At 29.9% G+C, this 19,002-nt stretch overlaps 3 protein-coding genes across 3 annotated transcripts; 1 reads left to right on the top strand and 2 right to left on the bottom strand.

Annotated features, from left to right (window-relative positions):
- Positions 1-10,275: 10,275 nt before the first annotated feature.
- LOC145742556 (uncharacterized) lies at positions 10,276-11,799 on the top strand. The gene has a single exon (XM_082560332.1). It carries the CDS (start codon positions 10,276-10,278, stop codon positions 11,797-11,799), a length of 1,524 nt encoding a protein of 507 aa, XP_082416458.1.
- Positions 11,800-12,428: 629 nt separating this feature from the next.
- On the bottom strand, positions 12,429-14,433 carry LOC145741759 (uncharacterized). Its single transcript, XM_082559407.1, has one exon. The coding sequence runs from the start codon at positions 14,190-14,192 to the stop codon at positions 12,651-12,653; it is 1,542 nt and encodes a 513-aa protein (XP_082415533.1). The 5' UTR covers positions 14,193-14,433; the 3' UTR covers positions 12,429-12,650.
- Positions 14,434-15,771: 1,338 nt separating this feature from the next.
- LOC145742557 (uncharacterized) lies at positions 15,772-16,878 on the bottom strand. Its single transcript, XM_082560333.1, has one exon. It carries the CDS (start codon positions 16,876-16,878, stop codon positions 15,772-15,774), a length of 1,107 nt encoding a protein of 368 aa, XP_082416459.1.
- Between the last annotated feature and the right edge of the window lie 2,124 nt (positions 16,879-19,002).

Here is a 19,002-nt window from a genome sequence, read left to right on the forward strand (position 1 = left end):
GTTAAGATTAACTGTTTATTAACTTTTTTTTATATTTAAAAAATTAAAATTCGCTAAAACCGATTTCTATGAGAATTATTATAAAATGCGCGTAAAAATGTTATCAGCAAATTTTTTTTGCGCGCGAATTTGGAAATTTTTCTATTTAAAACTTCAGTTATAATTTACAAACCAAATAAATTAAAAAAGGGCGGTTTTTAGAGCTTAATAAATTATTGTAAAAGTAATTTTATAGTTAAACAAAGGTGACCATTGTTAAAACTTGCTAAAGTAAGGAAAATAATGATGCAAGTGCTTTTACAACGTTTTTAAAAAGTGTGTAAAACTAAGGGGTTTTAAAATGTGTTGTAATTGCAGCCTGGTATTAACCTTTCTAATATTCAAGTCACTTATTGTTGCCATGGTTTAAAACACGCAGATTTGTGACGTTATAGTAACCCTTTAAAATTGTTGGGCATATTTAATTGACGACATTTTAAAATTTACTTGAAATTTTATTTGCGGTGGTTTATATACTTTTTTTATATATTTATTTTTATTTTTAATGTGGAAAGTTCGACTTAACGGCTTAAACATAAAGTGAAAACTGTTACCCCGATCCAGTCTCGAGTTACCTTTGGCAGTTTGAGATATTATAGGTTATAATTGCCTGGTAATTAAGCTGCTAATTAAGTGCTGGCTTAGCAGAAGTTCATATCGTTTATAGCACCTTACCCTATTTAATTTTGAATTTTAATTATGATTATGAAATACTAAAATCTATTTTTGTAATGCAGGATTTGTGGATCGGGAACTTGGAAATTTGGATTTTCATTGGAAAAAGTTCAACTGTTTGTGGAATAAAATTTGAAAACTTTTAACTGTTATGCAGACTTGATTTTATGAAACTCTACCTGCTATGCAGAATTTGAGTGAGTTGTAAAACTTGATTATAAAGAAAATGTTGTACTATAGACATCAATATTACAAACAATAATTTTAAAATAAAAAAGATAATTAAAAATATAATAGTGCAAAGCACCTTAATTTTTATACATATTTGTTATTAAATTTTGTTATATTTACAAACATACGCAGTGATTAAAGTATATATAATGTTAAAAACACAAATTTATACATTTTTAACATAGTTTTTATATATATATAATTTATAAATTTTTATATTCTATATTATAAAATATATCGCTTTTATATCGTTTTACTATAAAACGAATGCAATAATTATAGTTTTAAAACACAAATTTATACATTTTTAACTAATTTTTATATAATATATATATTTTATTACTTTTAACATTTTTGTAACTATGTCGTTTTACTATAAAAACAAACGCAACAATTTTACTTTTAAACACAAATTTATACCTGGTTAACTCAATTTTAATAGAAGGTCTGCCTAACAATAATATAAAGATTTAAAATATTTTGTCAACCAAACTAGCTGTGTTAAGTAATTGTAAATAGATTTACGTAACTTTAAAAATCTGAACAATATTTTATTTCGAAAATTTTGAATTCAAGTTTATGAATTTTGTTTAATCCCCCCCCCCTCTTTTTCTTTCCCCAAATTGCATGTACGCTGCATGAACTGCATGGGTTTTATTTTTTGCATGATTTTACTAACTGCTGCTGCTGCATTCGCTTTTTGCGATCATAATTATCAGCGCTCAAGCGAGCTTTTGCGAAATTGGCATATCCCAAAAATTTATAAACTTGATCCTCTAAAAGTTTGGAATAAATAGTGTTCAGTTTTTAAATTTATGTTAATTTTTTTACTACTACTTTGCATTATCGGTAAAGTTGACATTTATTTTAAAATGGTATATTATTGTTGGGTATTACTGGACATTGAAGTTGAGTTAAACTAAGTTAGTTTTTATATAAATCACAAAAGTTGGTTAAAAATGTTATTTATTTATATATTTTTGTTTATTTGCTTTGGTGACATACTAAAAACAATGGTGGTTGAAAAACAATTGACAATAACACCGAAAAACATTTAAAATTCACCAAACATGATTTGCCAATTGCAATAAAAACAACAACTATAAACATTTTAAAAAGGGTCATGAACAATAATACATAAAGGGAAAAAAATGGAGTTTTTTTTGAAGAAATACTTGAATTTATTTTTGAAGGAATACTGGAATTTACTTTTGAATGAATACTGAAATTTATTTTTGAAGGAATCATGGAATTTTTTTAGAGGAAAACTGAAATTTTTTTAAAGGAATGGAATTTTTTAAAAGGAAAACTGGAATTTTAAAGGAAAAGTGGAATTTTTTTGAAGGAAAAATGGAATTTATTTTTAAAGGAAAACTGGAATTTTTTTAAAGGAAAACTGGAATTTTTTTAAAGGAAAACTGGAATTTTTTATAGGAAAGCTGGAATATTTTTAAAGAAAAGCTGGGATATTTTTAAAGGAAAGCTGGAATTTTTTTAAAGGAAAACTGGAATATTTTTAAAGGAATGCTGGAATTTATTTTGAAGGAAAACTGGAATTTTTTTAAAGGAAAACTGGAATTTTTTTAAAGGAAAACTGGAATTTTTTTAAAGGAAAACTGGAATTTTTTTTTAAAGGAAAACTGGAATTTTTTTAAAGGAAAACTGGAATTTTTTTAAAGGAAAACTGGAATTTTTTTAAAGGAAAACTGGAATTTTTGTAAAGGAAAACTGGAATTTTTTTAAAAGAAAACTGGAATTTTTTTAAAGGAAAACTGGAATTTTTTTAAAGGAAAACTGGAATTTTTTTAAAGGAAAACTGGAATTTTTTTAAAGGAAAACTGGAATTTTTTTAAAGGAAAACTGGAATTTTTTTAAAGGAAAACTGGAATTTTTTTAAAGGAAAACTGGAATTTTTTTAAAGGAAAACTGGAATTTTTTTAAAGGAAAACTGGAATTTTTTTAAAGGAAAACTGGAATTTTTTTAAAGGAAAACTGGAATTTTTTTAAAGGAAAACTAGAATATTTTTAAAGGAAAACTAGAATATTTTTAAAGGAAAACTGGAATATTTTTCGAGGAAAACTGGAATTCATATTAGAGGAAAACTGGAATTTATATTGAAGGTAAACTGGAATTTATTTTTGAAGGAATACTGGAATTTAGTTTTGAAGGAATACTGGAATTTATTATTTGAAGAAAAACTGGAGTTCTTTTTTGGAAGGAAAACTGGAGTCCTGTTTTAGAAGTAAATTAGGAAAACTGTTTAGGGGTAGGATAAAAAAATAGGAATACTGTTTAAGGAGTTATCAGAAGAAACTGAACTTTTGTAACTGGAGGAATAAAGGATAACTGGAGATTCTCAAAGACGCAGACAAAAATTATTCAAAAAAGACGAAGTTATCATGCTATAAGGTATGTGTTTGGAAAATTATCACAAGCAAATAATAGTCAACAGTTGCAAATATATCACGAAAATTAAAATAAGCTAAAAAATAGACTGTTTATTTTATGAACAACTTGTTTTATTATTTTAGATAACTTTGTACCAATGTTTCACGCTATACAAGAAACCAATTAAACAGCTAGACAATCCAGTTTTAACAGGTATTATTAAATTAGAATTAAATTTAGATTTAAAATAGTAATATTCGAATATTATATCTTTTTCTCTATCTTATGCACCAACTTTAATCTGAATATTGTTATATTTTTTCAGGCAAAGTTACAATGCCTAATTTGGATGAAGGCTTTTAACATAAAAGCAATGAAGTTTAAAGCCATTCGCAAAATAGGTATATAATTAAAACTAATTGTATTTCCAACTATATAAGATATTTTTAGGCAAATAATGTTACTTATGGTTAGCTAATGTAACTAAAGTAATAGGGTTTAAAATATTTGAAAAATACTTTTGCTTTATTTTTAGGCGGCTTGAAAATGATTTTTGTTTCTGCAACTAAGGCAACCAATTCAACAATTCGGATCTACTTCGCTCCAGGTTAAGATTTAATTTGTTTAATTTAGAATCAAAGAAATATAATATTGAAATAAAAAATGGCAATAGCTATTTAGATTCCACAACCTGATAATTATTTTATATCTAATAATAAGTTTGTATTTTATAATCACGCTAATTAATATATATTGTTCTTGCTACTTTTACGGTTTTCACATCTTATTATTTATACGGTTTGAAATTTTTGTAGAACCATAAAATAAACATGTTTTAAAATAATATTTTAAAGGATCTCAATTTTGCTATTTTTAGGAGGGATTAAAAGACGCGGACTTATTCATTGATTTAACAAAGCTACAGCAGTTACGATATAAGGTAAATATCCGTTTGTTATTTAAATATATATTAAAGCTTGGTAGACCATATTTATACATATATATATTATGTATGTCCTATACTTAGGCCAACAAAATAAATAAACTGTCGTTTTTACGAAAACTTAACCCTAACACAGATTTTTTTGATTTTAGATTGCTGTACATATTTAAAACAAAGCAAACAAGAAGACAAGTTCACTGTTAAACTATCCAATAATAAAAGGTAATTCAACTTTTTATATATTAAATAAGAGTGGTTTACTGTTTTTTTTTAACTTTATGAGTTTACTAACTAATTCCACATTCATCTTTATACAAACATATATATATGTATCTGTTATAAAATGGTTATGAAATAATATAGATAAAATGTCATAATTTTGTATGTTTTTTATACTAAATTTATTTTTTTCAGGCAAAGTTACGCAGCCTGTTTTGGATTAAGGCTTTTAACATAAAAGCAATAAAGTTTTAAGCCATTTCTTTAAAAGGTATTTTAAAAAGTTTTAAGCCATTTCTTTAAAATTCTTAAACACATAATTTTTGTTAAGGATGTGCTAAATTATATATAGTTCGCTTGTACAAGTACTTAATAATTAAGTAAGTTCTAAGCCTAGTATTACTAGCAATACAATTATTAATAGTTGACATTACTTCTGTTTTGACCACTAGCGAACATATAACATGCAGCTAAAAATTTAATATACTTTCTACCCACGAAAAAAATGGTTATCTACAAGTCATTGCAAACTTTTTAGTTAAATATGGGATCATTAAATACCTACTAAAAGTAATTTTTTACTTAAAAGCAAAAGTTTAATAAATTAATTTTATTTTAACAGAATGGTTTAAGAATGATAATTCTGCAAAATGGGCAACGTGGAATTGTTAGATCTTCAACTGCTTCGAGGTAAGATTTATTTTATTGTTTTTCATGTACCTTGCCAAAAAATGGGTAAACCACTTTGTCACATTTTCCAATTTTATAGTATTGTTCTATGTAATTTATTTTGGTATTTAAATTGTTAAACATTTAATTTTTATGCGATATCTCTGATTACTGGACATGTTAAAAAAAGGTTTGCTTTTGATAAAACTTTATTTTAAAGTATGACCAATTATTTTACAAAATTTTTAAATAAATACTTCATCTTACATTTGTTAATATTGTTTTAGAGATCCTTTTATCCTTTCAAGCTGTGGATTCCACTCCAGATTACACAATCAAACTTCAGTGGTTCCATAACCACACAATTATTCCTCGGTGGTTCTGTTACCACACAATTATTTCTCGGTGGTTCTGTTACCACACAATCATTCCTCGGTGGTTTTATTACCACACAATTGAATCTGCGTGGTCTAGTACCACACATTTGCTACACACTACACAATCGAATCTCATGGTAAAAAACCTCATTAATTAAGTTAATTAACTCTATCTCTTTTACTATTTGAACCCTTCTTGTTAATTTTCACTAGGCTAAGATAGCTCTAATGTTTGTTGCTTCGCCTCCTGGCACTTTTCATTTTTCATTAACTGCAACATTGTTGCAACTAAGGCCACTTAAAAATAGGGTTAATGGGGGGGTCATGATAGGATAGGATAGGTTAAGATAAGGGGGGGTTCCTTAAAATGTAGGCTTAGGTAACTTAACTTAAATAACTATATTAACTATAAAAACTTATATATAAGTATCTGTAAAGAGGACAAGCCTCACTTGGTTTTCGTAATTTTGCAGCAAATCTGGATGTATACTGATATCGGTAAACCCGCGATTCGGATAACTTAATTTTCGCCGCTCTCCATCATATCAGTTTTCTAACTGGTATGATCTTTTCCTTGTCTTTCTCATTAAAAGTTTGGTCAAGTATTTTCCATGCTTGGGTTAAACTTCTCTATATTATGTAAATGTTATGATATAGGTCTTCGCAGAGCAAATAAGGAGGAAAAAGATTTTGGATGAAGTCTTCAATTTATTGTAAAATTTTACATTATTTTTGTAGTTTGTAAAATTGTATTTAAAGTTTTTTAAAAATTGATAGTAGATAACTTGTGTTAATAACTTGTGCTGATGTTGGATTTTTACTTCAAACTTTTATCGAACTCGTGACCTCCAAACTCGGGACTGAAGAAACTCTGGACTGAAAAATGAAGATGGAAACGAATAAAGGTTGGTTGCTATGATAACCACTAATGTGGTGTCGTAGTTCAAGTTAAATTCTTTCAGAAAAGAATTTTAACTTAAAAAAAATTTTTTCAAAAAAGAGTTTAAACACTAAATGTGTTATAATATCACTTGTGTGATATTCTGTGTTGCGACGTTCGCTTGAATGAATCGTTCATTCATTGTTCAATTCTTCCATATAAGAATTCAATTTTCGGCGCGCTCAATTTCGATGCTTTACGCTTGCTTGCGATTATGTTTTACGTAGTAGTGGTAAAGTGAATCTTAGAAAAATTTAATTTTTAGAAATTCAAAAAAAATGGCAGAGTAAGCAAAAATTGTTGTAAAAAGTTTAAAAAAGCAATTAGTTATTTGTAGATAACAGTCAGAAAATTTGGACTTAGATATTTCAAAGTTAGAAGCATTTTGATTTTAGCTTGGTGGTTTAGAAAATTTATTTAAATTATACTTAGAAACTTTTCAAGAATTTCAAGAATGGATTTTCAAGAATTTTCAAGTCATCTAACAAATTTTTTTTTCAGGGTAAGTATGGTCCCCAAAAGTAAGTATCTCGCTGGCATATTTTTTTTCACCCAACTAACCTCTAACCATTTTCGTTTTTTTTAGCTCTACAGGCTAACTAAAATTAACCCCTAACCATTTATTTTTCCAGCTCCACAGGCTAACTAAGATAAACCTTTAAAACCCCTAATCATAAACTTGCTTTTTTTTAAAGGGTATTTAGGTTTCAGGTTAACAATCTAAATTGGGGGTTTCAAAGTATCAATCACACCATCACAGTTTTACAATATTACAGTTCAGTTTATGTTAATTTAGGTTATCCATTTTTAGTGGTTCAGAACCAATCGCGGTCAGACCGTTTTTCTGCTAATATGTACAACCACGGAGAGTTAGTTTTAGTCCGCCGTATACATCCAAAGGTTTTTGCCGGGTTTTATGGGTTTCTGACCTTACCTCCTCCCGACGACTCCCATAAAATTCCGGTGTTGGCCTAGAACTAACCCATTGCTTTCTGGTTGACCTTGTCGTGGTGCAATGGCTTATCACCAACAAACCAGAGTGACCTGGTTTTAATTTTAACAAAACAGTAATTTTAAAATTGGCTTTTTTTCTAAAAAATGACTATTAAAACCAGGTCATACAATTTTTTTTTGTATATATCTTTATCCTCGATGTGGGAAAGTCGAATGCGCGACTTAACTCCGACCCAGTCTCGAGTTGCCTGTGGCAGTTCGGGATATTATAGAGATTATAATTGCCCAGTAATTATGCTGCTGATTAAATGCTGGCTTAGCAGGATTTCATGCCGTTCATAGGGCATTACTCAAGGGCGCTACAGCATCACTCATGCTAATTTTTACCCTTAATTGTATATATATTTTTAAACACAAAAAATAATCATTTAACAATTATAGTTTTTTTTAATCAGCATTTTAATTGTCATAATATGGTCACAACTTTCAACTAATATTTGCCTGTGATAATTTACTCTATTTTTGAGGTCTTTTAAAATGGACAAACATAAATATCACGCCCGCTCAATTATATATATAGAAAATCTACTCACGATTTATTATTAATTTTTAAATTATTGGTAATATATGTTTTAACTTATTTGTATCTTAGTTTGTTAAAAGTCAGTTATGTATAGCTGGTAATGTTACAATAAAATGAAAAAAAATTTACTTGTCATTTTTGTAAAAATTAAATTGAAAAACAAATTTTAACAAGCTGAATACTCTAAAGATGTTTTATTTCATATTATATTAAAGTTTGATTTTTATGATTTTTTACTTCTGAGAGTCTGCAGATGTAAAATTCTACTTAAAAAGACCAACATTTAATTAATTGTCATTTTTGTTTTAATGCACACTAAATAAAAAAAAATATATACAAAAATAAAAAAAAAATTGCCATAAAAAAAATTTACAAATAACAATATGTTAGTAGACAAAATGACAAGATCATTAAAACTTAACAGTATAAAACAGCATTGGTATATTGTTAATTAAAAATTCAGCCAATAAAACTTTTTATTATTACCAAAACAAAAGTTACATTAAAACTTACTAAATTAATAAAAATGTTGTGAATTGAAATATTCAGAACTATAATAATAAACCAAAAACAACTGCAAAAAATGTTTAAATTAAACAAGTTAAAGTTAAACATTTTTAAGAATTTAAATGTAAGGATTAAAAAACGTACAATTAAATAGTATAATACATTTTCAATATTTAACTTAAACTATGGAAACAAATGATTTTAAAGGGCCAAAAAATTTGAAGAATATAACCTCTGGTTTTTAATTCCTGATTTAAGAAATCAAATATTTTTATAGAAAAAGTACAAAATTGTGAGATGTTGTTTTTACTGAGAAAGTAACTTCGTTAAGTGATAATTCGTTACGTACTACATACATCGTTTAAAATTGAAACGATTAAACCCAATAAACGGCAAAATAAAACATATAGGCTATACTTTTATATAACCATGGTAAACTTGTAAAAATATTAAATAAACGGACTTAATTTAACGGAAGTTAACAGGTCCGTTAACGATTTTTAAAGTTAAAATTTAACTTCGTTAATTAACAATTAACGCATTAACGGTTTAGTGCCCACCTTTGCTTTTGGCCCTATTGATACCTGCCCAATAAACAGTGCTGGCAAACTTTTTTCCAACGTTAAAGTTCGTATTATTGACACAGTCAGTGGTGTTGACCTATGAGTTGGCAAAACAGGTAAAATTATTGTAAAGGCTTTAAACTGTTGACTTTAAATAAAGAAGTATTACAACGCAGAAGGGGCAGCTGGTTGGTTTCATACCGGTGACGTAGGCTACTTTGACCAATCAGGATTTCTGTACATCATAGACAGGATTAAAAACGTCATTAAAGGAGTTGGGGGAATTTCAATCTTCCAAGCAGAAATAAAAAAGAGTACCGTCGCAAGAATGCAGCAGTTATAAGAGTCCGTCATCCGAAATATTCGGAAACTACGAAAGCGTTTGTGGTCCGCGAAAATGATTCCGCAGATGCGGATGAAATCTTATCTTTCTACAACGACCAAGTTTCCGATTTTAAACAAATCCACAGAGGTTTGGAGTTTATTGAAGTTATACCAAGAGTTGGATTGGGAAAAATTGATCGAAATGAACTTAAAAAAATACATAAAAAATTACCAGTTGGCAAATAAATATACATTAATCGAAAAACATTTTATCATTAATTGGGTTTATTATAAAGTTATATGATTATTAAAAATAACAACTTATAATTACTTTGATGTTCAAGTAATAACATTTTAAAATGGTCTGTCAATAAGATAAATTTAATCGGACAATAATATAGGTGACTTGCATATCAAGTTTGTAATACTTACAAAAAAAATTATTTTTTTATGATTAATTTCTGATTTTATTTAGCGCAGTGACTTTACAAAAAAAGTGCGTTGTAATTTTAAGCATTTCATCATTATACCACCAACTATCGGTTAATATTGACTTACAGACTTTTAAATGTTTAAATTTACAACTAAATCAACATTGCTTGCTGATAAGCGTTAGTTTAATCGCTTCGGATACAAGATTTTAGGTTGTTAGCGGCGCGTAGTTCTACAAAAAAAATGTTTAATTAAGTACAGTTATACTGCCGAACTAAGAGAAGTCTCTTAAGCAAAATTAGATGAAACTTTAAATTTTAACAAAAATCATAGCTTTCGTTTGTTGTTATTAAATCAAGCTTTTATTCACTGACTTATATTACATATTTTTAAAGGATAGATAGTTGTTCAAAAGTAAAACTTGATAGGCATGATTTTTAAAGGCTCACACCCGGACGCTGTTATATCTGAAATCCCGATAGCAACTCGAATTTTAGAGAAAATTTCATGTTATGGAGACAAAGTTGCTTTTGTAAATGCAGATAACGGACAAGAATTTACTTATTCTCAAATAAGAAATAACATCATTGAGATTTCTGCTACCTTGTGGTCGTTGGGAGTTCGCAAAGGTCACGTTGTCATGCTTGTCGTGCCTTTTGACCCAGAATATGTACCTTTGTTGTTTGCCATAACAACCTGTGGTGCCATTATCAATTTTTCGTATTCGCACGAAGATCCCGAGGCAATGACATCACACATTGATAATTTGAAACCATTTCTAATTGTGACAAAATATTCAAATCTGCCTAAATCAGAAGTGCCACGTCACGTCCTTACCTTGACCCAGATTCGTGACCTCAAGTTGACCCTTGACCCCACAACAAGGGTATTTCCCGTTGGTGTGATGATTGACGTCCACGAGGATCCATTTGCGATCTTTAACTCAAGCGGGACAACCGGAACGTCCAAGGGAATTGTCCTCACTCATTTTGCTATGAATGCAGTTTTGGATCAGTTTGAAAATATAAGATTAGATCAATCTGATTGCAACCTTTTCATCATTCCGCGGTACCATTACGGTGCTATTTTGGCAATCTTAAAAAATGTTAATGTAGGAATGAAATTCCTTACGTCACCAAACATGACATTACCCATGTTGTACAAAATTGTCAAGGAGCATAAAGTTACAGTGTTTGCAACCACCAATGCACCCGTTTTGATGGAGCTTATAAATCGTGGAAAAGTTCCTGAATTGGATTCTTTAAAAATGGTAGGCTTTGGTGGAATGCCATTTCCAGATCACATGAAGGAAAATGCAAAAAGCAAACTTGGTTTTAGTATTCTGTCTGGTTATGGTGCTTCAGAGACAGGAATTATTTCTAGCGGCCCACTGGATTGTCCAGTAAACAGCGTAGGGAAGCTTTTTTCCAACATAAAAGTTCGTATTATTGACCCATCAAGTGGTGCCCAATTAGGAGTAGGCGAACCTGGTGAAATTTTAGTTAAGTCACCCAGTATGATGAAAGAATATTTTAAACCTGAGGGTGATGACCGATTTGCAAAGGACTCAGCTGGTTGGTTTCATACCGGTGACGTAGGCTACTTCGACCAATCAGGCTTTCTTTACGTCATAGACAGAATTAAAAACGTTATTAAAGGAGTTGGAAGTATTTCGATCTTCCCAGCGGAAATGGAAAAGATTTTGTTAAAACATCCTCTTGTTAAGGATGCGGCTGTTATTGGAGTCCGTCATCCGAAATATTCGGAAACTCCGAAAGCGTTTGTAGTCCGCGAAAATGATTCCGCGGATTCGGATGAAATCTTATCTTACTACAACAACCAAGTCCCCGATTTTAAACAAATCCACGGAGGTTTGGAGTTTATTGAAGTTATACCAAGAGTTGGATTGGGAAAAATTGACCGAAATGAGCTGAAAAAAATACATGAAAAATAAACAGTTTGGAAAAAACTGTACATATATCCAATTACCTTTGATTAAGTTTGGTATATAAAGTTGTATGATCATTAAATATGACAACTTATTATTAATTTTGCTTGTACAAGTAATAAGTCGTTTAATATTGTTGGTTTGTGGATACTTAAAAAGCATTTTTTTGCATAAAGTATTTGCAATAAAATTATAACAATAAATTTTATTTGTACCTTTTTGTCAGAAAAATATGTCAGAAAATATTCTAAATTCAACAAGAATTTACTCAATCAATATTTTCAAGACGGTTCTGTGATCTTGATGATAAACTTATGTTAACAAGGACATTTTTATAAATAGCTTGTGGTTATATTTCGGTTATTCTTTAACCGCACAGTAAGCAAAGTTAAGTTAAGTCATTTATTGGCTTTCTTAATATTACCCTTATTCATACTATTACAGCCTTTTCTACTTGAGTCGTCTCGTTTTTAAAAGTTCTTACAGAAATCTTCGATTCAGTTAGTCTAATTTAATGTTAGTTGTGCTTGTTTAATAGTTTTAAAATGTTAAAAAACAAATATGAAAGAATTTTAAAGATTTATTTTTAACCAAATCACATAATTTTATAAAATAAGTTCTGCAACATTTTTAAACGAAATATAATTCTTGTAGTTTACAATAAAACAATAAAAGTATGCTGCTAAGTTTTTAATTAAAGTTATTAAAGATCACATTTTTCAACTCCATTTTTTGTCTACAAATTTTGCAGTTATTTATGTGAAAAATCATCATCAGCACAATTAATAATACACTTAAAAAATATTTAAAAAAATAGTTAACTTGTTTTTATCAGGTCAAATGCTATTGTTGTAATATTAATCAGCTGTTGGATGAGTGTTTTCATGCTTTTTCTTCAAGTTATTTCGGTCAATTTTTCTCAATCCAACTCTTGGTATAACTTCAATAAACTCCAAACCTCCGTGGATTTGTTTAAAATCGGGAACTTGGTCGTTGTAGAAAGATAAGATTTCATCCGCATCTGCGGAATCATTTTCGCGGACTACAAACGCTTTCGGAATTTCCGAATATTTCGGATGACGGACTCCAATAACAGCCGCATCCTTAACAAGAGGATGTTTTAACAAAATCTTTTCCATTTCTGCTGGGTAGATTGAAATACCCCCGACTACTTTAATAACGTTTTTGATTCTGTCTATGACGTAAAGAAAGCCTGATTGGTCAAAGTAGCCTACGTCACCGGTATGAAACCAACCATCTGAATCCTTTGCAAATCGGTCATCACCTTCTGGTTTAAAATATTCTTTCATCATACTGGGTGACTTAATTAAAATTTCACCAGGTTTGCCTACTCCTAACTCGGCGCCACTTAATGGGTCAAGGATACGAACTTTTATGTTGGAAAAAAGCTTCCCTACGCTGTTTACTGGACAATCCAGTGGACCGCTAGAAACAACTCCAGTCTCTAAAGAACCATAACCAGACAGAATACTAAAACCAAGTTCAGTCCTTGCTTTTTCCTTCATGTGATCTGGAAATGGCATTCCACCAAAGGCTACAAACTTTAAAGAATTTAATTCGGGGACTTTTCCACGATTTATGAGCTCCATTAAAACCGGTGCATTTGTAGTTGCAAATATTGTAACCTTGTGCTTTCTGACAACTTTGTACAACATTGGTAATGCCATGTTAGGGGACGTAACAAATTTGATTCCTAAACTAAAATTTCTAAGGATTGACCACACAACTCCATAGTGATACCGCGAAAAAATAAAGAGACTGCAATCAGATTGGTCTAATCTTATATTTTTAACATGATCTAGAGCTGCATTCATTGCAAAATGGGTGAGTACAATTCCCTTGGATTTTCCGGTTGTCCCGCTTGAGTTAAAGATCACAATTGGATCCTCATGAACGTCAATCATTACACCGACCGGAAACATCCTTGTTGTAGGGTCAATTGTTAACTTGAGTTCACGAATCTGGGTCAAAGTGAGAACATGACGTGGCACTTCTGATTTAGGCAGATTTGGATACTCTGTCACTATTAAAAATGGCTTTAAATCATCGATGTGTGATGTCATCGCTTCGGGATCTTTGTGCGAATACGAAAAGTTGATTATAGCCCCACACGTTGCTATGGCGAACAACAAAGGTACGTATTCTGGGTCAAAAGGCACAACAAGCATGACAACGTGACCTTTGCGAACTCCCAACGACCACAAGGTAGCAGAAAACTTGATGATCTCATTTTTTATTTGAGAATATGTAATTTCCTTTCCGTTATCTGCATTGACTATAGCAACTCTGTCTCCATAACTTGAAATTTTCTCTAAAATTCGAGTTGCTATCGGGACTTCAGATATAACAGCGTCTGGGTGTGAGCTTTTAAAGATCATATTTTATTAATTTTTTATTTTAAACAACTCTCTAAACTATAAAAATAAACAATAGAAGTTAAAATATGTAATATTATTAATTGGTATTTGAAAGTTGTGCATTCTAATCTGTCGTTTTTAATTAAATCACCATTATACCTTTTTATAGCATTTCTGGTAATAACTCTAAAAATATTGTAACATGAGCATTAACCCGATGTTCATCAGGAAACAATATTAATTAATTGCAAATTTGAACTTTTGAAGCCATTAAGTAAATATTTACTAATAATTTGAAGTTTATTAAGTTTAAGGCGCAATTTGGTTGAGAATAATTGATAAAGAGTTAACTAAAACAATTAAAAATAATAAAACTGTTCTGTTTTCTACTGGAATCTCAAAAATAACAACTTCTAGTACCAAGCTTCTAAATAATCTTTTAAATTATGTGGTTGACTTTAACAGTTAAAGAAACTGTAACTTGAACCTCAAGCCAAAACAAAAGGCTAACCAAAAAAATAGACAATACTTGTAACGCACTAATAAAACGATTTTTTTAACGTTTCACTGTTGTTTATTCATATTTTAAAATAATCCATGCAGTTAACCCATAAACAAGTTATGTTTATTCATGCAATACCTTACTTAGCGTTTCTCTGATTTTCAGTCTGCCAATTTTTGGGCAAAATTGTGTGATCACAGTTTACTTTAAAATTGTTTAAGATTGACATTTTTGTAAGATAATATGTAATTGTTTGTTGGTTATCGCAAATGCATAAATCAAGTTCAAATTATAATTTTTAATGAACAACTACCTCTGTTTTGACAAAATAATTTTCCTAAATTAACCTAAGCCACAAATATAGTCAACTTTAAACCTGATACATTTGACATTACGTTTTAGTAACCTATGCACATTTCAAGTTTCACACAAACTAAAAATGTCTATCATGTTTGGAAGGCTGTAATATTCTTGTAAAGATAATTTGAATTCGATACGGTTTCGATATTTTAGATTACTTTTCACAGGCAAAGCTATTTTTCTGTTACGTAATAAAACCGGAAATACGTCAAAAATATAGTTGTTATTTTATTTAATAAGCATATAGATTAAAAAACTATATTTACACAATCACTGTTAAAATGTATTTAGATTTATGTACATTTGTTTGCCTACTGGTTATTTTTCATGTATTTTTCTTAGTTTATTTCGATCAATTTTTCCCAATCCAACTCTTGGTATAACTTTAATAAACTTCAAACCTCCGTGGATTTGTTTAAAATCGGGGACTTGATCGTTGTAGAAAGATAAGATTTCATCCGCATCTGCGGAGTCATTTTCGCAGACCACAAACGCTTTCGGAGTTTCCGAATATTTCGGATGACGGACTCTAATAACAGCTGCATCTTTGACAAGAGGATGCTTTAACAAAATCTTTTCCATCACTGCTGGTAAGATTGGAATTTTTCAAACTCCTTTAATAACGTTTTTGATTCTGTCTATGATGTACAGAAAGCCTGATTGGTCAAAGTAGCCTACGTCACCGGTATGAAACCAACCAGCCGAATCTTTTGCAAATCGGTCATCACCTTCTGCGTTCTAATACTTTTTCATAACAGTTGAAGCCTTTACAACAATTTCACCAGTTTTGCCAACTGCTAGGTCAGCACTACTCACTGTGTCAATAATACGAACTTTAACGTTGGAAAATAGTTTGCCAGCACTGCTCATTGGGCAAGTATCAAATGGGCCATGTGCAATAATTCCAATTTCGGTTGCTCCGTAATCGCCAACAATTGGAATGCCGAGTTCGGTTTTTGACTTTATTTTCATATGCTCCGGGAATGACATACCACCAAAACGTATAAGCCTAAGAGTATCTAATTTCGAATTTTTTCCTTGATTTATAATATCCATAAGAATTGGATCATCACTTGTTATATACGCGGTTACTTTTTGCTCACTAATAATTCTATAAATCTCAAACGAGGAAACTTGCTTTGATATTACAACTTTTATTGCGTCGAGGAATGGTCTGATAAATAACCCAATACTAGCAAAATGGTAACGCGGAAGGGATAGAAGGATAATATCTGTTTGCTGGTATTGAAAATGTTGGAATTGATCAATAAGTGCATTTGTAGCAAAATGAGTAACAACAATTCCTTTGGACTTTCCGGTTGTCCCGCTTGAGTTAAATATCGCAAATGGATCCTCGTGGACGTCAATCATCACATCATCTAGAAACATTCTTGTTGTGGGGTCAAGGGTCAACCTGAGGTCACGTATTTGGGTTAATGTAAGAACTTGACGTGACACTTCTGATTTAGTCAGATTTGGATATTCTGTCACAATTAAAAATGGTTTCAAATGATCAATGTGTGATGTCATTGCTTCGGGATCTTCGTGCGGAAACGTAAAGTTGATTATGGCCCCACACGTTGCTATGGCAATCAAGAAAGGTATATATTCTGGGTCAAAAGGCACGACAAGCATGACAACGTGACCTTTGCGAACTCCCAACGACCACAAGGTAGCAGACAACTCGATGATGTCATTTTTTATTTGAGAATATGTAAATTCCTTTCCGTTATCTGCATTGACTATAGCAACTCTGTCTCCATAACTTGAAATTTTCTCCAAAATTCGAGTAGCAACCGGGACTTCAGATATAACAGCGTCTGGGTGTGAGCTTTTAAAGATCATATTTTATCACTTTCAATTTTTAACAACTTTCTAAACTATTAAAATAAACAATAAAAATTTAGTATATAATATTTTTAACTGGTATTCAAAAGTGGTTGCATTCTAATCTGTCGTTTTTAATTAAATCACTGGTATAACTGTACCACATTATACTTTTTTATAAAACTACTTGCTGCTAACCACTTTAAAAATTATGTAGCATAAGCTTAACCTTCGGTTTTTCAGGAAGCTATATTGATTTGGTTGCAAGTTTAGACATTTAAAGTCATTAATTATAAATTAACTAATAGATTGAAGTTTATTGAGTTTAGGGTGCAAGTTGGTTGAGAATAATTGAAAACTAAGTTAACGAAAACAATCGATTACTTTTGGCATGTTATAAATCTTTAAATTGATTTTGTCATTTTTTTCGTCGCATTGTTGTAATATTAACTGTATATCGTATTTATTTTGTACTTTTATTAATGCCCGAAAAAACAAATAAAAAAAATTAAATATCAGGATCTCTTTATTAAACAAACTGGTAAACAATAAATTAAGCAATTAAATTTTTGTAATGGATCTTGCAAATTCTTACTTTTGCAATAATGTTTCTCTGATTTGCTGGTAACTTTTCTAAGTTAAAATATATTTAAACTGAGTTAATGCTGCTGCTTGTTAACAAAAAATAAAAGCGGTTCTCATTCTTTTGAAACCTTAGAAATAACAACAAATAATTTTAAGCTTTTAAACAATCTTTTGAGTTAAGTGGTTGACTTTAACAGTTAAAAAAATGTAACTTGAACCTTACACCAAAACAAAAGTCTTACACTAAATAAAGGTAATACTTGTATAGCGAATTAAACTAATTTTAACGTTTTACTGTTGTTTGTACATATTTTAAAAGAATTCATGCAGTTAACCCATAAACGAGGCATGTTTATTCATGCATTACCTTACTCAGCGTTTCTCTGATTTTCAGTCTGCCAATTTTTGGGCAAAATTGTGTAATCGCAGTTTACTTTAAAATTGTTTGAGATTTACATTTTTCTATATATTATAGACAAGCACAACAACGTGACCTTTGCGAACTCCTAACGACCACAAGGTAGCAGAAAATTCGATGATGTCATTTCTTATTTGAGAATATGTGAATTCTTTTTCCGTTTTCTCCATTCACTAAAGCAACTCTGTCTCCATACCTTACAATTTTTTCAAGTATTCTGGTTCCTACTGGTATCTCAGAAATAACAGCATCTGGTAGTGAGCTTTTAAATATCATCCTATATAATATTGTCGAACTTAACAGCCACAGCAGATATTACTTAAAATTTCAACAAAAAGTAATTGCTAAAATGAAAACAAAACTTGTATCGCAATAATAAACTAATTTTCACGTTTTACTGGTTTTTAAACATATTTTAGAAGAATTCATGCAGTTAACGCATAAACAAGGCATGTTTATTTATGCAATACCTTAGCGTTTTTTTATGGTCTGACTATTTTTGGTAAAAACTGTGTAAACCTTAAAACGTCAGCGATTTTTAACCGCATGATGTTTATGGCTTTTTATAACGAATCAGCTTTTCTGTTTTATTGAGCTTTAAATTTTATTTTTATTACAAGTCAATGTTGATTTTGTGGTCGCATTAAACTTTTCAATGTTGAAAAATAGTTAACATCGTTTGAAGTTTAAGGTTATTTGATATCTAGCATTTATTAAAATATTGATAAATTGTTGTTTGTCTTAATTATAAACACGTTTATAAGTTGCAATAAATTTATTAGTTTTAAAAACAGTTATTTTGTCATCTACAGAAAAACATCGGAAAACATAGTTTTGTCGTAACTTAACCTTTGACCCCAACAAAAAGATATTTTATGCTAGCGTTTTATTGCGATCTTTATCGAGCAAAACGATTGAAACGTTAAAATAACTAAACGTTTACTGCATAAATAAATAAAAGAAAACGACCACTAAATTGAAAATGTAAAAAAAATAAAATAAAAGTACTTGGTTTGTTGCTAACATTATGTTTAAATAGGTTTAGAGCTAGATAAAAAAAATATGCACCTTTGTTAAAATGTATTTTTTTAGAATGCAAATAAAATCATACCTACATTTTATAAAACAACTACCTAAAG

The sequence above is a fragment of the Corella eumyota genome, chromosome 2 (genome assembly GCF_963082875.1).
Source record: "Corella eumyota chromosome 2, kaCorEumy4.1, whole genome shotgun sequence".
Lineage (NCBI taxonomy): Eukaryota > Metazoa > Chordata > Ascidiacea > Phlebobranchia > Corellidae > Corella > Corella eumyota.

Bases quoted from the DNA above. Each gene is read 5' to 3' on its own strand.
- LOC145742556 (XM_082560332.1), top strand. From the start codon at position 10,276: ATGATTTTTAAAGGCTCACACCCGGACGCTGTTATATCTGAAATCCCG.
- LOC145741759 (XM_082559407.1), bottom strand. From the start codon at position 14,192: ATGATCTTTAAAAGCTCACACCCAGACGCTGTTATATCTGAAGTCCCG.
- LOC145742557 (XM_082560333.1), bottom strand. From the start codon at position 16,878: ATGATCTTTAAAAGCTCACACCCAGACGCTGTTATATCTGAAGTCCCG.